The 23,891-nt window shown below is 63.9% G+C and overlaps 1 protein-coding gene across 2 annotated transcripts; it reads right to left on the reverse strand.

Moving 5' to 3' along the window:
* Positions 1 to 3,005: 3,005 nt before the first annotated feature.
* SCRIB (scribble planar cell polarity protein) lies at positions 3,006 to 23,754 on the reverse strand. 2 transcript variants are annotated; one of them, XM_065895273.1, is made up of 37 exons: positions 23,596 to 23,754; positions 22,273 to 22,390; positions 22,086 to 22,164; positions 21,906 to 21,995; positions 21,748 to 21,804; positions 21,584 to 21,647; positions 21,418 to 21,492; positions 21,205 to 21,349; positions 20,683 to 20,801; positions 20,270 to 20,469; positions 19,996 to 20,162; positions 19,790 to 19,920; positions 19,562 to 19,696; positions 18,532 to 18,699; positions 17,625 to 18,041; positions 16,886 to 16,948; positions 16,314 to 16,403; positions 15,794 to 15,871; positions 14,600 to 14,923; positions 14,428 to 14,508; positions 14,090 to 14,344; positions 13,679 to 13,789; positions 13,286 to 13,579; positions 13,003 to 13,182; positions 7,298 to 7,408; positions 7,165 to 7,218; positions 6,935 to 7,009; positions 5,763 to 5,825; positions 4,858 to 4,965; positions 4,606 to 4,765; positions 4,373 to 4,517; positions 4,091 to 4,276; positions 3,834 to 3,976; positions 3,719 to 3,756; positions 3,520 to 3,594; positions 3,230 to 3,281; positions 3,006 to 3,151 (listed from the first exon to the last, which is right to left on the reverse strand). In XM_065895273.1, the coding sequence occupies exons 1-37, from the start codon at positions 23,752 to 23,754 to the stop codon at positions 3,006 to 3,008; spliced, it is 4,956 nt and encodes a 1,651-aa protein (XP_065751345.1). The 2 variants fall into 2 exon arrangements, with proteins under 2 accessions (XP_065751345.1, XP_065751346.1); XM_065895274.1 differs by lacking the exon at positions 3,520 to 3,594.
* Positions 23,755 to 23,891: the final 137 nt, after the last annotated feature.

Consider the following 23,891-nt stretch of genomic DNA (forward strand, 5'->3'; position numbering starts at 1 on the left):
TCAATTCATCTACCCACTTGCTCAACCAACCATCTACTCAGCTGTTATGCATCCATTAAATCCCTTCATCTGTTAATTTTTCGTGTATCCATATTTCATCCATCCATTCAACTAATCCGAGAACCCTTCATTCTTGTATCATTAACTTGTTCATCTACTCACTATTTGTCCATTCGTTAACTCACTCATAAAGTCACCCATTACATTATTATTTTATCTGTTCGCTCATTTAGTTTTCCATTTCTTCTACTTGCAAAGTAACCTTTGGCAAGTTTTTAAACTTATTTAAATAGCAGCTTCCATATATTCGTAAATGGGGCTAATAGTTCCTATATTTCAAAGACGAATGAGACAAGGAGTGGAATTCTTTAGCACGGTTCCTCAGTAGATGGTAGCTGTTACTCTTTAAAGTAGCTATTCACAGTTCCTTAAGTTGATAATTCATGGACCCGTTCCTACGTTCACTCTTCCATTCACTTATCTGCTCCATCCATCCATTCCTCGCTCATCCTTGGTTTTACGCACCTTTGAACTTTCCTTTCTAAAATACGAACCACGTACTGAACATTGTACAAATCAAAGTTGTGTGGCTTGATAAAGGAAATACTCCTGGATTGACCTCCTGAGTCAAGATGTAAAATATTGGAGAACGCTATCCCTCCCTTCTGAGAACCCTGCTTTCTGTGGCCCCTTTATCACTCCGGGGTGGGGGGTGGGGTGGCAGGGGGGACTTCAGAGGAACAGGAGTGGTGAGACTTGGGATGTGTGGCCCCAAGGGCTGTGTCCTGCAGACTGAGGTCTGTAGGGAGGCCGCGAAGGCGGGGAACTGCAGCCCGGGTCCTGCCTGCAGTGGACACAAGCAGGGAGCCCCGGGGGCCGGTGGCAGGGGTGTGGAGGGAGGAGGGCAGGAGGGGAAGGTGGAGGCCTGTGTGGTCTTGGCAGGGGGACTGCAAGGACCTCGGGGGCATGATGGTCAGCACTTCGGGGCTCATCCCTGGCCAGCTGTGAGGGCCACATTTCTGTGAGTCGGTGCCTTTTTCTCTGAAGTGGGAGTGTAACAGCATCTCCTCTCCAGGTCGGGCAGAAGACAGAACACACCCTGAGCTTTTGACCACTGTCGCTAGGTGGCCTCGCTGGACGTGGTGGTCAGCGTGCTGCAGTCCTGGGACCTGAGCCGTATGCTCCAGAACGTGGAGGCCCAGCGGCAGCGCCGGGCCAGGGAACCAAGCAGCACAGGGAGGCGGAGGCCAAGTGGCGCTGAAGAGGGGGGTTGGGGTGGGGGGAGGCGGCCAGGAGCTTCTCGACCCGCCTCCCCTTACCCCAGCATGAACCTCAAAGTGCAACAGCTGCCCAAAGAGCAGCCAGTGTCACCAACAGGTGTGCAGCCAGCCCCCCGGAAGGAGCCGGTGGGAGGAGGGGGAGCTGAGGGAGAGTGAGAGGCGCCCCGCGAGCCCCCAGCCTGGTCCGGAGGGCTTCAGCTGGCCCCACCCCGCAGGCCTACCGCGAGCTCAACCCGAGGATCCACGAGCACAACAACGGTTAACGGAGGGGCGCGGGCATGGCTGAGCTCACTGGGCAGGTTGGTTACTCCCCCTCGGCGGGGCGGGTCGGCCCCCCTCCCAGCCCCTTCCTTAGGGGTCCCGGCTGCGCCCGGCAGGCAGGGGTGGGGGTCCGGCCTTGCCCTGAGCGGAGCGTAGGGCCCCTCCTCCAGGCCGTCAAGGGCGCGGAGGCCCAAGTAGACAGGCTCCGGTTGGAGGCCCAGAAGGCGGAGAAGATGCTGGCACTGGCCAGGCTGGAGCGCGGGGGGGGCGGGCCCAGGAGGGTGGGCGGGGCTCGGGCTGGGGGCCAGAGGGGCCCGGGGAGGGGATCGGGCGCCAAGCCCGCCGGTTGGCCCCCCACTTACATCCCCACAGGGGAGGAGGAGGCGCCCGGGCTGAAGTGTCAGGTCACTGAGCTCCACGACGTGCTGTTGAAGGACGTGGGTGATCGCATCCGCGCTGATGGCAGGTCATTGGTCCCGGCCGGCGAGGGGCGAAGGATGAGCCGAGGCTTCGGGCGGACGGCGGTGACCTGGCGGCCACCCCGAGGTGGCCTCTTGTCATCGACCCTTCGGGCCAGGCGGCCACCTTCCTGCGCTACCAGGACACCAACTATGTGGACGCCGTGAACGCAGACCACCTGAGTCCGTAGAGGATCAGGCTGGCGCTGCTGGGGGCGCTCGGGTGAGGCTGGCGGAAGGCGGGAGGCCCCGGCCCTCCCCGCCCCACCCCTCGCCCTCCCCGCAGCTTCGGGAAGCCGCGGGTGTCCGACCTGCGTGAAGTGGACCTGTTCCTGGTGGCGCAGTGGCAGCTGGAGGCGGTGCAGCCGGGCCTGGCGCAGGAACTGCTGGGCCGCCGGCTGCTGGAGCGCGAGAGGTTCCTGTCGCTGCTGCGACCTACGGGCCCGAGTACAGCCCCAGCCAGTGCCAGGAGGCGCGCCTGGGGCACTTCCACCTCTTCTGTGTGACCAAGGTTCGGTGGCCGCAGCGCCCCAGGGCGCCGGGTCCGTGAACGTGCACGCGTCCACATCAGGAATGTGGGCGTGCGCTGTGCAGGGGAGGGGGCCGGCCGGGAGCCCCAGCTGGGGGACCCCGGCCGGCGGGCCCAATCAGTTCCTCCCGCCGTGGAGCAGTGCACAGTCGGGACGACGGGGGAGTTCGTGGTCCCCGCACCGGCCCCAGGTTTGGAGGAGCAGAAGGGGTGGGCGTTGGTATGCCGGCGGGTGGACAGACAGACAGACTAGAGGTAAAACGTAGTCAATTTTATTCTCCTTAAACCACAAAATAGAGTCTTTGGTTGTACAAACATCACTAGTTACAGTCTCGCCAGGAGGTCCCGGCTGGGGAGGGGGCAGTTAGCGGCCAGAACTCTTGAAAATGCTAACGGCCGGGTTAAAAGACTCGAGGCAAGGGTGGCGCTGGAGCTGGCAGGGCCCCCACCCCAAGTCGGGGGAGGTACCCTGACCCTCTAGGAGGGCACCGGGCCCAGGCCCCGGCGCCCCGGCCGCATGGCGCGGCGGCTGCTGCACAGGGCCACCTCCTCGGGGCCCGCGGCGCCCGGCGAAGGCCTGCCCAGAAGCACCATGGCCACCTCTCCATCCTCCTCTGGCAGACCTGGCCGGCGGGGGCAGGGGGTGAGCTGACGGGCCCCAGGCACCCTGGGAGCACCCGGGGCCGCGCCTGCCAACTCACCAGGGCTCGGAGATGGTTCCAAGGACCTCAGCTCCTCAGCAAAGTCTGGGGACTGTGATGGGGAGAAGGGCTGCTCAGGGCTCCGCCCCAGACTGCCTGAAACCACCCGCCTGAGCCGGGGTGGGCCCCTGCCGAGCCCTGGCTGGAGGATGGGACGTGGGTGGACAGGACTGGCCACAGAGAGACAGGGAGGGTACCAGAGGAGGGGACAGGGCTGGGTGACAGGCACAGCGGAAAGGTGGCAGGAGCTGGTCGGGCTGTCTTGCAGAAGGGCCAGGAGGGCCCGGTACCTGCATGTCATAGACAGGTCTGGAAGAGGGGAGGGCTGCAAACACCCTGTAGTCAAACTTCCTCCCAGACAAGGCCTTGAAAGGACAGCGTGAGGAGAGAGGTAAAGAGCGTGAGAAGAAAGAGGGCTGGGGGAGTCTGGATCCCTGCCCCCCACCAGGGGAGGAGTGCAGGGAAGGGTGACAGCCGTTGGTTCCTCACCAAGCGTCCCGGGGAGGTGCCGGTCTGGAGGCCGAGGTCTGGAGGGACAAGAGGTGGACGTCGGGAGAGGTCCGCGCCGCAGGCTGAGCCCCCCGCCTCCCCACGACGCACAGACCTTCCAAGGGGGTGGGTGACGGGGTGGGCGCGGGCGAGGGGGCCTCGGCCAGGCGCTCCAGAGGCCCCCGCTTGCTTCGACCCTCCTGAGACTTGCTGAGGACCATCTGTGCGCGGAGAGCGTCCTGTTCCAGAGACTTCATCCTGCGGGCAGGGGAGCGTTGGGCGGGCTGGGCAGGGTCGGAGGGCGGGGGGCGGGGGCGGGAGCAGCGAACGGGGCGGGAGCAGCGAACGGGGCGGGGCGGGGCGGGGCCTCACCTGGCCGCCCTCCACAGCGCGCGCTTCTCGGCCTCCAGGGCGCGGCGCTCCGCCGGGGACAGGGTCCGCTCAGGAGCCGGCAGCTCCGGGCTCTGCACGCGCAGCCGCTCCTGGTGGCGCCGCTCGGCCTTGGCCGTCCGCACCGGAGCGCCGCCTCCCTGCGGCGGGGGGGACGCGGGGCCAAGCCTGGGCCGGGCGACAGGAGAGCCGGGTGGAGGGGCGCCGCGCGGGCGGAGAGCGGGGAGGGGGAGACGCTGGGGGGCGGCCCCTGCCCCAGCTCACCCTGCGGCGGGGCCCCGGCCGGCCCAGGGCGGCTCCTCCTCGGGCTCCTCGTCCTCCGGGGCCTCGCCTTCCGGGCGCCCCGCGTCCACCGCGTCCCCCGCCGCCTCGCGCAGCATCTGCGTCCTCTTCTGTTGCAGCTTTCGGGCTGGGGGAGGGGAGGGGTGGGGCGGGTCAGGTTGGGAGCCGGTGCTCCCCTCCCCCACCACCCCCGCCCAACCCAGTCGGCTGCTTACCTTCCTCCTCCTGCATCTTCCGCAGGTCGTCGGCGCCCACCAGCGACACGCGCTTAGGGGGGCCCCCGGTCTGGGGCACCCGCACCTCCAGCTCGAAGTACTTCTGCCGCTCGCGGAAGGACAGCTGCTCCGGGGAGGCCGTGGGCCCAGGCGTGGGAGGCTGGGGAGAGCACGCCCTGAGAGCCGGTCCCTCGGGTCTCGCACCCTGGCAGGAACACGCAGCAGGGGACCGGTGGGCCGCCCACCACCTACCTGGGCAGGGGCCTCCAGGGGCGGGTGCAGGCCGGGCACGGCGGCGAAGGTCCTATACGCCTGCTTCACGTTGGCGGGCAGCTCGTCAGGGGAGGGCGGGGAGGGGGGCTGGCGGACGGGGCACAGTGAGCTGTGTGGTGACAGCTGTCCCGGCTGCAGCCACCACCCATCCCACCACCAGCTGTCCTTGCTGACTGCCTCCCCGCCCCCCCACCCCCACGGGTCAGGGCACTCACGGATTGGGGATCACCTCTGCCCCTGAGGGCCGGGGAGCCCCTTGGCCAGGCCTGAGCCACTGGCTGGATCACCCCAGGCTTTGTCTGCAAAGGGCAGGTGCAGGGGCCAGGAGGAATCGGTTCAGGTGAGGGGATGTGAGGACGGGGGGGAGGACGGGGAAAAAAGAGAGACGGAGCCCAGGTGGGCGGCTGGGTGGGTGTCCAGGGTGTGAGGCCAACACTCACCCATCTGCCGTGTTGGGAAGGGGCAGAGGCTGGGAGCTGGGCTCCAAGCTGACACTTCCAGTGCCTACCCCTACCCTGCCACCAGGCGAGAGGGGGGTGCCCACGGCCTGGCCCTCCCCACGCAGCAGAACCGGGGAGCCTCTGCAAGCAGGTGGGGGTGGGGGCAGGGCCAAGCTGGCCCCCAGGGGCTCCCAGACGGGAGGATGGATGGGGGTGGGGCCGCCCTGACCACCCACAGCCCATCTGCCCAAGGAAGCCACAGGAGCTCCCCAGCCCCATGCCACCCAGCTCTGCCAGGAAGGGGCCCACAGGTTGTGTCCTCAAGAGTGACGGATGGCAGCTGGGGGGAGGCGCTGTCCCCTGGCAACCCCCTTCCCAGAGGAGGGGGCTCTGCAGATAGCACCCCCCCAGAGTCCTCCACCCCCCACCCCCGTGTGCACTCACCTGCTGGTGGCCAGGGGAACAGGGGGCCTCAGTCATCTTCCCGCCACTTGCCCCAGACGGTACCTGGAAGAGCCGAGTGGTGGGTGGGTGGGATGAGGGCCGGGCAGGGCTGGGGCCCCGCAAGGAGGACCTGGGGGCTGGGGTGCTTGCTTTGGTCGCACAGGCTGGTCCTCAGCTCCCTGACCTGACCAGCCCAGGGAATATCCCGAGATAGGCGGGCTTTCCCTACAGCGAGGCCACCCACCCTCCCCGTGAGCTTCAGAGATCCATGAGCTGGGGAGGCCCCGACTCCTGCCAGCCACCCTGCAGCTGTGCCCCTTTTGGTCAGAGGACACTGGGCTCCCATCCTGGGGACTTCCTGCTCTTGCCTGTCTGTGGTCACGGGAGGGAGGGTCTTCACAAAGGCCCCGAGCAGGCTCCCTCAGCCCCCAGGCCCCACTCGGCCTCTCACCCAGCGCAGCCTCCTCCCGACCACTCACAGTCGGTCCTGCGGGGTCTCCCAGCAGCAGCTGGTGGGGCACACCCTCCGGGAGGGGTTATTTCTAGCTTCGGGGAGAGGAATGAGAAGCACACGCCTCCCATCCGGCGTCCCCACCCCCAGCTGGGAGTGCTGGGCCTCCTCGCCAACCATGGTCTCTGGGGCTCCCGCAGCTGCTCCAGCCCGTCCTCCCCACCGTGGCTGGTGCCCGATCCCACCCTGACCACTCTGGTGGCCTCAAGCTGCCCCTGCCTCTGGCCCTGTCCCAAGCCCTCTGGGCCCACAAAGCCCCTCTGCCCAGCCTGCCTGGTGAGTCTGACGGCAAGAGAAGGGTTGGGGCGGAGGCCAAGGGCCTTCCAGAAGCTGGCCCTGCCGCGCCGCACCTCACACCCCAGGCTCTAAGGAGGGACAGAAGCATCTGCTCCACGGCTTGGCTCACGGCTTCAGGAGGACGAGACGCGTGCCAGGCCGGGGGGTGGCGCTCCAGCTTGGGCGCGCTGGCCAGTCCCCTCCTCCAGCCCCTGGGCCATGTGACGGCCCCCACGGGCCTCAGCCCTCCCCCTGGGGGCAGCCGCCTGAAAGCCCTGCCCTGCAAGGGTCTCAGGCAGAGGGAAGGAGGTTAAGACAGGGGCAGGACTGATGGACAGGTAAGCAGACAGAGGATAGGACAGGGGTGTGACAATCAGGGACTGACCCTCTGCACACTGCCGGTGCTGGGTGTGGCGGCCAGGGCGCGGCAGTCCAGCTTCAGGCTCTCCAGGCTCCGACCCTGGGGGGCAGAGTGGACACAGGGCTACCAGGGGCTGTGCCTGCCACCGAGTGTGGGGCAGGCAGCTGCTAGGGGGGCGGGGTGGGCAGCCAGAGCTCGGAGCCATGGGCCCGTGTGCGGAGAAGCCCACTGTGCAGGGCACGGACAACCCGGACACTCACCACGGCCTCTGGCCCCCACTGTGGGGTCTGTCCAGGCAGCTCCTTCTCCTGTGAGCAGAGACAGTGGTCAGGACTGACGGCCTTAGGCTCCCGAGCCCTGGGGCTGCTGGCTGCAGGTGGTTCTGACCTTGCTGGGGCCCTCGGGGCTCAGCTCCCGGTCGATGGAGGAGATGCTCTCCAGGCTGTTCCGGCGACCAATGCCTGCTGCAAAGGGGTTGGCGATGATGCCTGGGGACACCTGCGGGAGGAGCGGGCTGAGTGACCACACATACCTGAGGTGGCCTCTGGGGGCGGGCTCTGTGAGCAGCGCGGCCGCCCACTCGGGACACCATGCCACCATCCTGTCTGTGACTTGGGGCACCCACAGGTCACGTCTGTACACTGCATGCACCAGAGGATGTCCTGATGCGGGGCAGGATTCCCAGGCAGTGACGCTGGGCCACGGGGCAGAAAAGGCTGGCCACGTAACCATCACTCGGGGAGCAGAGAACTGACAACAAGATGGCGGGGGTGGGGGGTGGAGCCGCAACGTGCCTGACAGCACAGAGAGGGACTGAGGCAGAAGTCCAAGCGGCAAGGAGGACAACACTGGCTCTCACATCAGAAAAGTCTGCTCGAGTATGGAAGAGCTGACCCGTGGTGCTGACTGGAATGAGTGATAAAGGCATGATGTGAACACACGCTCTTCCAGAATTACAGAGATAATCGCAGGTGCAAAGGTGCCTACGTTCACAGGTGTGATTCCAGCCACTGAGAGGTCCTGAGACCATGACACCCCGACAGCCGTGAGCATGCCCAGGGCCCAGACTTTGGCTTCTAAGTATCACTTTCCACTAAAGGAACCAGTGCTCCTGGGTGGGAAAGTATGAAATGACCCCAGACATCTTGTGGCAGAAAGTAAGCTGCTTAAAGGAAGGTGGGTCATGCTAACAGGGCCAGGGCCAGCCAGAAGCCCCTCTCATCAGCCAAGTCTGGGATGGCTTGAGCACCAAAATCAACAGCAGTAGTGACAAACTATCACCTGTGAAATAAAATGGAAACTGGCAAATCTATGCTAAGGAAGAAGGGAAAACTCCTCCTCAGGGCAGGAAGCCGCTCAACACATGTGGAAGGAACAACAGGGACGGCGCACGAGCTACCACCAGGGACTGAGGTATGGACAGCGGCGGGGCTGATGCCTGGGGGGAGCCCGGCGAAGAGCAGACAGTTACACAGTCTCACAGCACCTCCCCACAAAGCACTTGTTAATTTCAAGGGAAAAGCGTCACTTTGCGGTGGAGCAAGCCGGAGACGCCCCCGTGGAGAGGGTCACTGACAGGACACCACCGTCCATGCGTCCTGGTGGGAGGCCCTTGAAGACAGTGTCACCTCTGTATTAACCCTGCCAAAAGGGCATCCACTGAAGCCCGTCCTGAGGAAACACCGGACAGACCCACAGCGAGGGCTGTTCCACAGTGATGACGGCCTGTGCTCGTTTGAAGTTCAAGGCCAGAGTCAGGGAGACTTGTGCAGGCGTGGCAACCAGACACCCGCATGCCCCGGACCGTGGCCTTTGGCGTAGCCCCGAGACTGCTGGTGGGACGCACGCGGGGCCTCTGAGTGTTGACGCTTTCCTCCAACTTTTTTTTTTTTTTTTTTTTTTGCGGTACGCGGGCCTCTCACTGTTGTGGCCTCTCCCATTGCGGAGCACAGGCTCCGGACGCGCAGGCTCAGCGGCCATGGCTCACGGGCCCAGCTGCTCCGCGGCATGTGGGATCTTCCCGGACCGGGGCACGAACCCGTGTCCCCTGCATCGGCAGGCGGACTCTCCAACCACTGTGCCACCAGGGAAGCCCCTTTCCTCCAACTTTAAAATTATTTTATATATTTGCTTATATCCTTCAGAAAGAAATAATGGCAGGAGAAAGCAACACTAAGGCAGATGATGGCCTGTGGGGCGGAGACGGGACTGACTCCTCAAGGTGCGTGTCCGTAGTTTTGGCTTTGGGGCCATGTAAGACTTATAATAAGAAAGTGATCGGGCTTCCCTGGTGGCGCAGTGGTTGGGACTCCATGCTCCTAATGCAGGGGGCCCAGGTTCCATCCCTGGTCAGGGAACTACATCCCACATGCTGCAACTAAGACCCGGTGTAGCCAAATAAATTAAAAAAAAAAAAAAAAAAGATGCTATTAATGGTCTCATTATTAGTAATAATATTGATATTGCTTTTTGAAATTATAATTATGGTAATGTTACTTAATTTACTGAAACGGTTTTTAAGATGAGAAAAAGAAATACAAATATATAATCAAAAAACCCAAAACCCGGTAACCTTAAATATGAATTGAAAGTAACAGCACAAATTCATGATTTTTCTCCTTCCAAAAATATTCACTTCCCGGGATTCATGTGCTGCGAAGGCCCAGAGCAACGACAGCTCAGAGCCACAAGCACCCGGCCAGTGACAGCTCTGAACCCCACGCCCGGGGCTGCGGCAGGAAATACATGGACACCTGGTCACACCAGAGAGCAGGACGCTAACGAACGACAGGTGTCGCACTCAAAGGACACGGGAGCCACACTGCCCAATGAGGACGGCACACCGAGAATATACAGACCCTAAAAACAAAAAAACACCTCTGTAGCCATCTTTGGGGGTTTCCAAGGCACCAGCTTGTTATTTAAAAAATCAACAAATGAAAGGAAAGAATCAAAGTATTTATCACACCTCTCCTGTATAAAATCTCATTTTAGGATTAAAAAAATAGCTGATAAAGAAAATTTCTTCCTTACAGAAAGGTCAGTAGAATAAAAGCAACAGATGTAGAAGGAATAACTGAAGGCTTCTTCTTTAGAGCCGTAATCAAGGAAATACTGAAAAACAAAGGCAGTCTTGATCAAATCCTAAAGCTGGTTAGTTGAAAAGTCCATTCAAATACACAAGACTTTGGTGAGTATGATGAGAAGGAAGAGGCAGCAGAAATCAGATCAAAAAGGTGACAGAACCACAGAAGAGGAGAAGAGGCGGAGGAGAGAGAATATTCCCAGCCTCGCACCAACATGCTGAGAACTACAGCGAGGAGGCTTCTTGGAAAGTGCACAGCGGCCCCCGAGGCCCTGCAGCCGAAGACTGGCCACCAGGGCTGTCTGACTGTACAGGAGCCCCCAGGGGCTGTGGCCCAGGACAGTCCGCCCCACCACCGTGCAGAGCACCGGGGAGGAGGGACAGGGTGCGGGCTGACACAAAGGCGGGTTTGCAGAATCCAATCAAAGGACAGGGTGCGGGCTGACACAATGGCGGGTTTGCAGAATCCAATCCAATCATTGACATGGGTCAATGCAGGTGAGTCAGGTGGGCCGAGGTTCGGAGAAACGGGGGTGGGGGGACGAACGGTGTTACCCCTTTTCCTTTCAAGCACCAAGCCAGCCAGAGGAAACCTGTGCGCTGAGCCTCAACCCCACCTGGCACAGGGCTGTAAAAACCATCAATGAAGGGACTTCAGAAAACTCAACACCCACTTCAGAGAATAACTCTTACGGGTTATAAATGGAAACAGCCCTCCAAATTAAAAAAAAAATGCTATAAAAACTACAGCCTGGAAGTCGGCACAAGGGAAGGCCACTGGCCACCACCACCACCGGGTCCCGGGGGGATGGAGGGGCCTGACCTCCCAGGAAAAGGGGACCCGCAGCCACCAATCGGGCCGCACGCAGGGCTGCTGCTAGGGGATGAAAGAAAGCCACCGACGAGAATTAATAAGGAAACAAGATCAATCTATGAATGCGCTTGGGGAAAACTTACACAGTCGGAGATCAAAGCTAATCCGAGTCCCAACCAACTTTTGTTAGGGAACTTGGCAGGTCCATTTAGGAAACACATGAAAATAGACTAAACTTTTCAAAAGAAGAAAAAAAAGTGGGTGACTTCACCGGTTAGGCCTTGAAACACAGTCTAAAGTGGCTATACTGAGGACAGCAGCATTGGCCCAAGAGCGCATCCGGCTCCCCAGGGCCACAGGAATGTGGATCTGACCCACAAGGAAGTCAGATTTCCCCAAATCAGTGGGAGAATGACAGACGTTTTAGTGCATACCACTGGGACCAAAGATCCATTTGCTTGAAAAGCAATTCCAGGTGGATTACAGAGCTATATGTTTTCTAAAAAAGTGCTTTGACAATCTTGCAACGGAGAAGATTTTCCTAAGCAAAAACCAAACCCAGGGATCATAAAGAAGTTTAGAAGACTTAATTCATAGAAGTCTCCATTTCTGTAACCCCAGAGAGGCCGTTCCTAAACAGCAGAAGACAAAACCACTCACGCCCTATGTAATAAAAGACTGAAACTTACAACACAAAGGAGCTACTGCGAGTGACACGAGTTAAGTGAATTAGTGACTAAAGACAAACTCCCAAAACGAAAAGGATGAGGAAACTAGATGGCACTGCCTGCCAGATCCCATGGGAATAGAAGCTGGTGCTGCCCGAGGCTGGGAGGGGGCGGGAGACGGGGCAAGCCTGTGGCCTCTGACCCAGCACCCACTCTTCCAGGACTCCTTCCTGCAGAAACTCCCCCAAAGCAGAAAGATGGGCTCCCGAGCGCTCTGGCTGGTAACACAGCAGAGATACAGCAACGCTGGAGAGAAGGCCAGATGCAGGAAGTCAAAGAACCACCAGCAGAGCACAGCGAGGGCCCCTGTGAAGTCTGGAACACACCAGCCCCGACCCTTTACCCCGAAGCTGGATTCATTCTCTTTCTTTGTACAGAAAGCTTTAAAGTAGGCAAATGTATGGACTAAAACACTTAAACACACGTTTTAATTAAGTAAATGGAAGGCAAAGACTTCTCTGGAAACCTGAGAGAGACTGCTCCCCAGAAACGACAGGGTTCCAGTGACTACACAGAGATGTGGGCACGGAAGCCAGCAGAGGGTGGCCCCAGAACCCAGGGAGTGGGGCCTCCAGCCCTGGAGCAGAGAACACGAATGCAGAGTCCTTCCCCATTCAGGAGACAACACACAGAATGAGGGCGATCCTCCCCAGCAGCGCAGGGCAAGTGGGGCAGTAAGTCACCATCCCAAAGATCCACTGCAGGCCAAACCAAGGTGACGGCCCCATCCCAGAGGTTGTGCCAGCAAGGGCACCCCAGGGAGGAGCTGGCGGCCACTGCGGGTGATGAGCCTTGAGGCCTGGGTGGGCATCAGCTTATGCCAGGGGCCCGGGGACAGCCGTGGAGAAAACAAAACGGAAAAGAGCAGGACAGCGGGACCCTCCCGAGCAGAGGGGACGCTGAAGCTTGGAAGCCAGGCCTGTCCAGGACACAGACTGGGCCGGGCACCAGGCCTCCAGAGCCCAGACACTCTCCAGGGGGCTAGGAGGTAAGACAGCTGCGTTCTGCCACAGGCCCACCTGGGATGGGGGGATCCTGGGTGCCGAGCTCCCTGCTGAGCAGGATGGCGCCTGGGCCAGCAGGGTGGGGTCCTGTGCGAGTCTGCAGGGAGGCCGTGTGCCCGGCTCTGCGCCACCCTGCCCCGGCCCAGCGGCCACACGGTACAGGTACTGCTCACCTGGAGGCAGGTAACTCAGCCTTTTCTTTCAAGACACGACCAGGCCGTCTGTGCACATGCTTCGTCCAGCCCGGGCCAGAGCCTCCACAGGCCACGAGCGGCGGCCAAGACCAGGGCCCGGCACCACCCTGGTCACCCCTGAGGCTGACTCACGACGGCCGAGCGCTTCCCAGGCTTGCAGGCGGAAAGGGTCGGCTGTCCCAGCCCGCACAGGGTCAGGTCACCGGGACCCCTCCAGGGAAGGACCCAGTCCCCGTGGCAGAGCACCGGCCGGGCGGGGGCACTGACCTCGGGGGCGCTGGCGTCGAAGCCGTCACAGACAAGCACAGTCAGGGTGTCGCCCACGCTGCGTAGCAGCTGCACGGCTTCGCCGTGCGTCAAGCCCAGCAAGCTCTGCTGGTTCACCTCCAGCAGCCGCAGCCCCACCCGCAGGCGACCATCTCGCCCGGCCGCTCCTGTGGGGCTCACCTGCGGGGAGACCCGGCCCCAGAGCTCAGGACCAGCCCATGCCCGAGCCCCCTTCTGCCCCGAGGAGTGCAGTGGAGCGGGGCCGACGAGGCGGGGCGCTCACCTTGGAGATGAAGATGCCCTCGTCCGTGGGGTCACAGGGGTTCCCTGCGTGGCCCTTGGCGCCGCCCCGGATGCTGATGCCCAGCTTCTCCCCAGGGGCCTTCTGGATACAGAGCTCCCGCATGCCCGGGGGCGGCGGGTCCCTCCGCACGAGCAGGACCAGCTCGAGGCAGGGCCGCAGCAGGGCGCTGACCGCTTCCTGGTGGGTGGCGTCCCGCACATCCTGCCCATTCACTCCCAGGATGCGGTCCCCAACCCGCAGGCCACTGCGTGCAGCCAGGCCCCGGGGGAGCACCTGTTGGGGGAGGGTGGTGCGCGGTGGGCGGGGGCTCTGGCTGCCCTGTGCTTGGGCCGGGCCCTCTATGCACAAGGATGCCTGCGGGGTCCGCCCTACCTTAGAGATGAACACGCCGGGCTCCTGGACGCCAAATGGGTGGCTGGAGTGGTCGGAGCCCCCGACGATGCTGAGCCCCAAGGGGCCCCCAGCTCTCGGCAGACAGATCTCCTGGGGACGTGGAGGGGTGGGAGGAGTGGCTGGAACAGGCCTGGCAAAGTACCAAAGGGGCGCTTTCCAAGCCCAGAGAGTGTGTGGGATCAGGGCGCTCCACTGCAAGGAGGCCGTTTTGCGTTACACAGGAGACCACAGGAGGAGACCCGCTACTGAACGACGCCCTGGTGTCCTGGAGCCGCAGAGGGTGTTAAGTACTTGCTTCCCCACCGGTGCGGCTAGCACCCCATCCCTAAAGCCGTGTGGACGTGGAGGAAGGGGCCGGGGAGTGGTTAAGGGTGGGGACTGGGGTCTCACCTCCACTGGGTACGGCCCCTCCAGGGCAGCGGCCAGCAGACTGGGGGCCAGCCTTAGCGGTCCGGGCTCCCCAGGGTTGGCAGTGGCCATGGTGGTGGTGGTAGCAGCAGGGGGTGGGGGTGAGTGTGGCGGAGTACCAGGGGCAAGCGGCCCCCCGGCCTCCCGTTCCAGCAGCAGGGCGATGGTGGGAGAGGCAGCGGTCAGCAGGGAGACGGCGTGGTCGTGCCTGGCCTCCGTCACATCCACCCCGTCGATCTGCAAAAGCGTGGCCCGTCAGGGGGCCCCATGGGGCGAGTGAGGCGGCTGGGTACTGGGAGGGCCCCACTGCCCCCACTCACGGAGAGGACGCGATCGCCGACCTGTAGGGTGCCCGCCCGGTGGGCGGCGCCCCCCTCAGCAATGCGGGAGATGAAGATACCCTGCAGGGGAGAGGGAAGGAGAGCTCTTGACTACAGGCTGGCCTGGCCCTGCCCCCCAGCAGCCCTCCCTGGCCCTGCCCACCCGCCTCACCGGGTCTCCAGCCCGGTAGGGTGTGGAGCCTTTCCCCCCAGCGATGCTGAAACCCAAGCCCTTGTCGCTGCGCACGAGGCAGGCCACGCGACGCTGGCGGAGGGGCCCTGGCGGCTCGGGCTGGCGCGGGCGCGGGCGCAGACCGCCTCCCCACCGCTCCCGGGGGCTGTAGTCGTCCTCAGGCCTCAGAGGCGTGACGGTGACCGCGTTCTCGGGCTCCACCATACGCTCCCGCCACAGCCGCACGTGCACGGTGGTGCCCGCGCCACGCAGCGCCTCCACGGCCTGTTGATGCTCGGCGTCCTGCAAGGCCACGCCGTTCACCTGCAAGCCACAGCGCTCGTCAGGGCAGGCCCCCTACAGGTGGGCAGGCAGCGCAGGGGACAGGCACCAGGGAAAGTGGTGGGTCGTCACCACCCCTGCTATCTACGTGTCCACCGCCTGTGCAAGCCCGGGGCCAGGACGCCCGCTGGACGAGAACAGCAGGCGGAGGCCCCTCCTGCGGGTCCACACCTCGGTTCCCAGATCTGGAAACCCCTGCCACGCTCTCATCTGAGCAACCCCACAGCCGAGCGTGCCTGCGGTTTCTGGGCTTCTAGCCCCTTGCCTCCACCCTGACCCCGACTCAGGCTCTCCCAGCCATCGGGGTACAGCAGTTCCTCCATAAAACTTGGATGTAGGACCAGCCCCGCCTGGCCCTGCAGCCTTCTGTCCACTGGCCCCCTGCCCCGTGGGCCGGGCACACTGCCCTCAGACCCTGCCCTATGGTGACAGCTGTGAGCACTGGCACGTGGCCTCCCGCGATGAGCTCACCTGCTAGGGCTGGGTGGCCAGGTGCACAGGCAGGGGTTCCAAGGCAGAAACCAACCGCCACCCAAACGTGTTAGAAGTCCGAGCCCCTCCTAGACCAACCCTCAGGAGCAGATCCCTCCTTGAGATCGCTGCTCCTAGCACGGCCAGGGCCCCACCCCACCAGGCCTCCCGCCCAGACGGGGGTCTCTGCCTCAGGGGCTGGCATCTGAGCCCCCTGAAGCTCTGGCTTATGAGCTGCATGCTTCACCAGTGGCCCTGTGCTTGGGGCTCTCAGGAGAAGAACTGGCTGCAGGGGAGGCAGCCGAGCACCTGACAGCCAGGATGTGAGGCCCCGAGGGCCCAGTATTTCACTCGGACAGGGGCCGGGGGCTGCCGACTCACCTCGAGGAGCTTGTCGCCTACTCGGACCCCAGCCTGAGCCGCAGGGCCCTCCTCAGATACCCGGGAGATGAATATACCCTGGAGGAGAGACAGGAGCTGAGGCCGAGGGCGTAGGCGGAGGCCACAGAGGGGCCTCACCCTGCCCTTCTTGGGGAGGGGCCCTTGGCAGCTTTGCGAGGCCCAGAGGCCCCCAAGTTGGGGCTGCAGCGACGCCCAAGGGTGCGGGAAAAGCAGAAGTGGGCCTGGGGTGGTCAGTGGGGCCGGGCGCGGGCCGCCGCGAGGTCCCGGGTGTCAGGGAGCAAGAAGGTGCCGGTCAAAAGCTTCCAGAGAATTTTGACCCCATGCCTGGCACAGCAGCAACTAGCGAAGGAAGGCGAGGCTGAAGAAGACTGCAGGCAGGCGGGGCAGCCCCAACCTCCAGGTCCCCGTTCATTCTCTGGGGGACGGGGACCCCACAGTCCTCAAGGCCACCAAGCGGCGCAAGCAGGACGGAGTGGGCAGGGCAGCAGCGGCTCCTCACCTCGTCGTCACCCTTGTAGGGCGTGGAGCCCTTGCCGCCCGCGATGCTGATGCCCAGGCCCCCCGTCTGCCGCACGATGGTGAGCGTCAGCTGGAAGCAGAACAGACATACGGTGTCCAAGGACGGCCGAGGGAGCGGGGCTGCCAGTGGACTCAGCAGGAGGCGGGGAGGGCCCAGGCCCCCCCGCCAATGACCACCTCTCCCAGGGCTGGCTCGGGCCACAGAGGAGCTGGACAGGGCGGGTAATGCCGGGCCTGAGGGATTACAACCCGGAGAGAGCCCTCGCCTGAGGGTGACGAGGCTGCCCTACGGTGCCTGGGCCGAGGTGCCGCAGGCAGGGAGGTGGGGGATGCCCAGCACCCCCCCGAGACTGGCCACCCTCACCTGGAGGCCAGCGCCCTGTCCCCCCACATCTGTGCCAGAGGGCAATCAGACGCCCCAGGCCCCGGCTCTGAGGTGGCAGGAGGAGGCCTGCGCAGGAACGGGGGAAGGAGACGCAGCGCCCGCAGCCCGGGAAGCGAGGCCAGCGGCAGCCCGGGGTACAGAGCACAGGGCAGCAAGCGAGTACAGACCTCTTCCTCCTCAATGCGAGCGGGCTCTATCAGCAGGTTATTGGCCTGGTCAAACGACACCCCCTGTCAGGACAGGACCAGCAAGGGCATGCAGGTCAGCTACGCCCAGCCCCGCCACCGCCTTGCCCGGCCCCACCTCGAGCAGGAAAGAGAGAAAAGACCACACCAAGCTCCCACAGCCTGAGTGCCGGGCCCTTCCTGCCCGTGCCCGTGCCTGTGCCTGGTGCTGCCCCCAGGCGCGAGGTCCCCTCCAGTCTGGAGGCCCGGCTGTCCCGGTTTTGACTGTCCAAGGCCCTCTCAGCTGTCACGGCATCGTGCCGCCGCGCTCAGGGCAGAACCACTGACGACGCAAACACGGGGGCGCTGTGGCAGCCGGGCAGCCCACGGAGAAGACCGGACCCCAGGGGCCCCGTGAGAGGCACCTGAGGACCAGGGCAAGGAGGCGGGCGAGGGCCCCATGGCCGGCCTGAAGGCCGCCCTCAGGAGAGCCAGGGCAGGCAGAGGGACCCGGGCAGAGAAAAGGGGCCGCCCGAGCCCTGGGACGGGGCTGCGCGGCCAGCAGGGAGCTCTGGGTGGAATCAGCAGCCGGCCTGGAGAGGAGGGCGGGCGGGCGGGGACAGGCACCTCCCTCAGCTGCTGGTTTCAAGACACGGGCCTCGAGTGTCACCTGAGATCCCGCCAGTGCGGACCGAGGGGCCTGGCTGGCCTGGCCTGGGCTGGCGCGTGGGGTCAGACCCACCTTGACAGAGGGCGCAGAAGCCACAGCCCCCTCGCTCTCCTCCTCCTCGCCCGCCTCCTCGGCTCCCGCCGCCGCCGCTGCCGCCGCCGCCTCCTCGGCTTCCTCCTCTTCCTCCTCCTCCTCCTCCTCCTCCTCCTCCTCGGCTCGAGGAGCCCAGGGCACATGGGGGCCGTTGTGCCAGCCCCCGGACCCTACTGGGCCCTCACTGTCTGGCTGTGTCCCCTGAAGCAGCGCCACCACGGCCTCGGGCTGGGGCAGCTTGGAGATCTTGAAGTGCTTCTTGTAGTGGGGCGTGTCCTTGCGGATGAGCCGCTGCCTCTCACCCGGCACGGGCCAGGGGGCCTCCAGCTGCCCCGCCTCGCTCTCGCCATCCTCCCTGGGCAGGAGCAGCGTGTCCTCCGCGAAGCGCACCGTGGGCTGCGAGAGGCCGAGTGGGAGGACGTCGGTCTGGCCCACCCCCACTCGGGCCCAGGGAAGGTGGCAACAGACAGGGGCTCTGAGAGGCTCCCCGCTGCTCGGATCAGAGAAGGATGGGGATCGGTGGGCCAGGAGGCTCTGCCCACCCTGTGCGCTGTACTCTGAGCAGCCTGGCGCTGGGGTGCCCGTCAGGGCCACGATAAAGGTCCCTGGGGGGCTGGGAGCAACCCAAAAGGGGGATGTGAGGCGGTGACGGATGTGGGAGGGCAGGGCCCATGCCAAACCTGGCCATGGGGTGGAGACCCTCATCCCCAGGCCCTCGCCCCTGCCTGGGGCAGCAAGGCTCCTGCTGGGCTCCACATAGGAAAGAGCACACCTGCGGGGCCCTCCTGCACCTTGACCGGTCCTGACAGCAACCTGCTTGGGAAGGAGGAGGGGCAGGGGGAGGCGGACCCACCCCTGGGCAAGCAGCCTTCACGGCCAGTCTCACCTCCTCATAGGTCTCCTCTGTGACCTCCTCCTGGGAGGTTGGCATGGATTCCTGCTGGCTCGTCTCCTCCTCCTCCGCCAGCAGGCCCTCGGGCTCACCCTGGGAGGCTGTGCTGGCAGACAGGTGCGAGTCCGCACTCAGGCCAGACTCGGTGCTCAGCCTCTTCTCCTGTGGTGGGGTCAGGTGGTGGGTCAGGCCACCTATTGGGGGACCCCACATTGTAGGCCACCCAACCTGGGGCTCCCTGCTTCCTGACCACAGCACCTCGTGGGCTCCCCTCTCCCAGCTGCCCCTTCCCTGCAGGGAGTGGAATCTGTGCTCAGCCCTCTGGGGTGCCCCCTGTCCCACCCCCAGGGAAGCCACACTCCACCAAACAGCTACGGGCACACAAAGCCACTGCTCTGTGTTGCAGACCCTAAAAGGTCTTTTGAGTACCCAAGATGACGCCAGCACGGTGAAGGACAGGCACCCCAGAGCGAGCACGTCTCTGCAGACAAGCTGTGGCAGCTTCCCTTCCCAGGGTGGAAGGCTCTGTGTCACAGGCACAGGCCCTGCCACTTGTCCCCCAGGCATCAGATGTCCTGCTGTACCCCAGGGGCCCTAAAGCTTCCCCTAGCCCTGCTGCCAAAGCTCCTGAATGAGTAGAGTTAGGCCTGCTTGGTTCTTGCCCCAGCCCCCTTCACAAAGGCTGACAACGTAGACGCCCAAGAAAAACACCACAGGGAACGGGCCCACTACTCAGTCCCCTCTGCCAAGGCCCCAGCTGCTTCTGGCTCCTCTCTTGCAGCTGCCCGCACGTCCACGCCACACGACCCCCGCGTCTGCCCGGCAGCCCTCGGTGGAGGCAGCCTGCTCTGCGGGAGGGTGTGGGCGCTTGGCCCCGAGCCCCCCACTGCAACCTGGTGCCTCTCCCGGCCAGCTCCCCATGCCCACACAGGGCCCCGGAACCCTGCACCCAGCCTGGGGTTCCCAAGCAGGAGAGCCTGTAAGGCGGGCATCCCTCCCACGCCCCGCGGGTCCCCCCAGGCACCTCCTCCGAGGGCGGGGGTGAGGGTGAGTGCTGCGTGGAGTCGGGCCTGCAGGAGGTGGCTTCGCTTCGACGCTCTACACCCCTCTTCATCACCTTGAGCTCGCTGGGGTGAGGCGTAGCCCGACGCTGCAGGCCCTGCAGTGGGCACAGGGGTGAGGGGCGGGGCGGGGCCGGGGTCAGGCAGGGGTGGGGAGGAGGGAGCCCCCCAGGGACCCCACCCCCCCATACCCGTTTCTCGGCAGCAGCCTCCTCTGCGTCCTCGTCGCCCGCGGGGGCCTCTAGGAACTGGATGACACTGACGCGGCCGAGCGGGGCATCACCCCAGCTCTCCGAAGGGCTGCTCCTCGGCCCCGGGTCCTCTGCGGAAGCGCGTGTCAAGGGGAAGCCCCTCCCCACCCGAGGCCACGCCCCATCCCGCCCCCCCAGCAACCTACCGAGGCTGAGCGGGGGCTGCTGGGGCAGCAGGTAGCAGGTGAGCACCTTCTCGCCGGTCTGGGCGTCGTCCTCAGTCTGGAACCGAAGCATGGGCTGCGCCTGGTTCTCCGCCAGCCACAGGGCCTTTAGGTTGAGGTGCGTGAGTGCGAACGGCAGACTCTGCAGACTGGGGGCCGGGGGCACGGTTAGCTCAGGGTGGGGGAGGTGGGGGGGGCACAGCGGGCACGGTCAGCTCAGGGGGTGCCAGGCCAGGAGGGCACGGGGGTTACTCACCGGTTCCCGGCCACATCCAGCACATGCAGCTCGGCCGTGTGGGCGAGCTCCGGCGGCAGGACCGCCAGGCGGTTGTCCCTCAGAGAGAGAACGCTGAGTGCCATGCAGCCCCCGATCTCAGGCGGCAGTGCCTCCAGGCGGTTCCGGTCCACGTTGAGGTTGGTCAGCTTGCTCAGCTTCCCCAAGGAGCGGGGCAGGGCCTGGCCGGGAGGAGGGAGGATCGGAGATCAGCAGAAGCCCCCGGGAAGCGTGAGGAGGGAGCTGAGTGCTTTCGGAGGGCGGTCTCTGCCCCTGCTCCAGGGCCCCGACCCCTCCAGCCACTGGTCTCTTGCCACTCCACACGCCTCCAGACGTCCCCCCGTCTGCATCCCATGCTAACTCTGAAACCAGCCACCAGTGGGGCTGGGCCCCACCGTCAGCAGGTTCTCAGTGAGGATCAGCTCTGACAAGTTCTCACAGTCCCCAATGGCCTCCGTCACCTCGCAGAGACGATTCTGGTCAACCTTCAAGATGGACAGCTGCTTCAGCTGACCTGGCATCAGGAAGACACGGTGACGGGGCTCAGTGAGGCAGGGAGCCCAGTCAACCACACGACTGAAACAGCCTGCCCCTCACCCTGCCTCCTGCACCTCGAGAACGCTGAGAGCTCACCCCCCCACCCTTGCCATCCTGCTGCCAACCTGACCACGCCCACCAGCTCCCATGCACCCGCTGCCCGCGACCTGCCATCATGCCCTCACGAGCTCACCATCCCCGCCCACCACCACAAGCTGCCTCGGTTCCTCAGGAGCAGCCCCAGCCATCCCACTCTGGCCTCAGGCCGGTCTCCCCCTCCTTGGGGCTGTGTCCCAGGACCCAGCAAAATCAGGATCCTTACCCCAGAAGCCTTCTCTAGACCTGGTTTCACCCCCAGCCACACCCCTCCCAGCACTAACCAATGCCGTCAGGAAGCCGCTGCAGCCAGTTCTGCGAAAGCAGCAGGTCGGTGAGCAGCACCAGCCCCCCGAGCTCCGCAGGCAGCTCCTCCAGCCGGTTCTCCGACACATCCAGGCACACCAGGCGCCGCAGATTCCCGAGTTCCTGGAGGCAGGTGCAGAGAGTCAGGGGACGGACAAGCATGCAGCGGGGGCAGCCACACCCTCACTCACCGGGGGCAGGGCCGACAGCTGGTTCCGGTCCAGCCACAGCTCACGCAAGTTGGGCAGGGCCCCCAGGGTGTCTGGCTGCAAGAAGAGACAGGGACAGAGTGACGGACGAGGCTCACTAACCCTGCCTGGCCCCGCCCCACCCACGACAGCCCCGCCCTCTCCACACCAGCACTTCCAGATCGTTGCCTCCCAGATCCAGCTGTTCCAGCTTGACCAGGAAAGACAAGGACCTGCAAAGGAAACAGAGCAAGTTCTGTCGTGGCCACACGGCCCGTGGTCCTTGGGGCCGAGAGGCCTAGAGCGGCTGCTGGCAGGGCCAAGCCCACTCACGCAGGCAAGGACTTGAGCAGATTCTCCCGGAGCTCCAAGGTCACCAGGTTGGCAAGACTGAAAAAGATCAGGGCGGGGCGTGAGAAAGGTAGGACGGTGGGGAGAGGTGTAGGAACAGGGCTCTACTGAGCCCCCCCACCACCCAAGAATGCACTCACTTGCCCACATCCCCAGGCAGCGCCTGCAAAGACACATCATTCAGGGCCAGATGAGCCAGGCTGCGCAGCTGGGTGAAACCTTCGGGGAGCCTAAGTGGAGCAAGAGGTCCTCAGATGCCCAGGCAGAGGCTGCAGGACCTCCCAAGCCCCACTACCACCCCTGCCGTGGCCACCACCCACCTGGACAAAGGATTCCCACTGAAATCTGCAATCTCCAGGGCTTTGCAAAACTTGATGCTCTCGGGGATCTCAGGGATGTCTGTGAGGAGAGAGGGGTCACCACGGAAACATGCCCACAGCCTCCAGGAGCTCAAAGCCCTTCCTGCCATCCTCAGATTCCACCCCAGACCCGCCCCAGGCTCCACACCATTCCGAGACACGTCCAGCTCCACCAGTTGCATGAAGTTGGCCACCTCAGGGGGCAACCGCTGGATCTCGTTGTCACTCAGGCCCAGCTTGCGCAGGTTCAGCAACCGAAAGAAGGGCTGTGGGCAGGGGGTGGGTCAGGGGGGACGGGCCCTGTAGCAGAAGGCCCCTCCCTGCTCCAGGCCACACAGGAACCCCGGGTCCTGTCCCATCACCCTGGTCTGCAGTGAGAGACGCAAGGAGACGAAAACAGATACACATCTTCCCACACTTCTGACTTGTGTCACCTCAGAATCATCCCCCCCCCACCCCGTACAACGCTGCCACGTGACTTACCTTATGCGTTCAAGTCTCAGCTGGAAAGTCACTTATCTTTTCTGACCTGATGAGTTCCTTGCTCTCTGTGTTCCCTCAAGGCTCCACCCACCCCCTGAATCACCTCTTCCACCCACCCAGCAAGTGGGCCCTCCAAGGCCTGTGGTGGCTTCTGCTACTGCACCCCAGCAGCCACCCCAACCTGAGCCCATGACAAGAATTTAACAACTACCAAAAAAAAGTATAAAGAAGGCAGGAGAGAGCCACAAATACAGGCTGCACGCGCACAGGGGCTGCAGGCAACGTGTCGTGGGCCCTGGAGTGACCGTGAGGAGGCCCGGTCCAGGCCCAGAACGGAGCCACACCCTTTGTGGCACGCAGCCCCCAAGCATTAGGCCACTTTGCACCCCATCTCCAAAAAGGAAATCCTTTTGTGACCTGCTTCCTTTAACCTCCTCTCCCAAGTGGCCTTAAAAGGAGGAAAATAAGTTGTCCAGAAGGAACAAGGCAGCGGGAAGTAGACGGACCACAGACGTGCCAAGGACAAGCACCTTAAGACGGCTACCCCCGACCCCACCCCAGCACCCAGGAGGAAGAGGAGAGCAGTCCGGACAGAAGCGTGGCCTCCCCACCTCCAGAGCAGTCCAGCAAGTTCCTATCAGTCAGTCACGCCGGGTTCACCTTCCACCCTGATGCACTCCAACCCCATCCACCTTCCCCCACGGCTTTCAATCTGCAGCTCCTTCTCTGGGCTGTGACCATCCCCGCCCCCAGGCAGGCACCCGATGACCGCTGCCACCTGGTGCCAGCGCCGGCGGTGGGTGAGGAGGGTGGGGCTGGCCGGGGTGGGGCTCTGGCCAGTAAGAACCATCAGGACCGACTGGAAACTGCGGCGTCCCGCCCGGGCCAGCGCCTGCTGAGGGCTCAGAGGAGCGGGCTGTCGCAGCCAGGCCGAGCCCGCCGACCCGGTGCGAGGGCTGGGCCGGCGGCAGGTCCAGCGGCCCCTCACCTTGGGCAGCTCACGCAGCTGGTTGGCGTCGAGGAGCAGCTCCTCCAGGCTGCGGCTGTAGCGGTAGATCTCCTCGGGCACGGCCTGCAGCGAGCAGTGCCGCTTGTCCACCGACTCCACGTGCCGATTGCAGCGCCACAGCGGGATGCACTTGAGCATGGTGCGGGCGGGCGCGGGCTCAGGCGGCGGGCGGGGGGCGGGGCTCGGCCCGCATGAGCGCCGGGCCGGCCCGGGCGGGGGAGGAGCCGGGGGTGGCCCGGGGCGGCGGGGGCGGCGGGGGCGGCGGGGGCGGCGGG

The sequence above is a fragment of the Phocoena phocoena genome, chromosome 17, assembly GCF_963924675.1.
Source record: "Phocoena phocoena chromosome 17, mPhoPho1.1, whole genome shotgun sequence".
Taxonomy (NCBI): Eukaryota; Metazoa; Chordata; class Mammalia; order Artiodactyla; family Phocoenidae; genus Phocoena; species Phocoena phocoena.

Bases quoted from the DNA above. Each gene is read 5' to 3' on its own strand.
- SCRIB (XM_065895273.1), bottom strand. From the start codon at position 23,754: ATGCTCAAGTGCATCCCGCTGTGGCGCTGCAATCGGCACGTGGAGTCG. The intron at 20,802-21,204 runs GTTAGTGCTGGG...TCCTGATGCCAG, and splicing joins GCGGCTTCCTGACGGCATTG to GTCAGCTGAAGCAGCTGTCC. The intron at 4,966-5,762 runs GTGAGTGCACAC...CCCGTCCGCCAG, and splicing joins GTTCCCCTGGCCACCAGCAG to CCCCCCTCCCCGCCCTCCCC.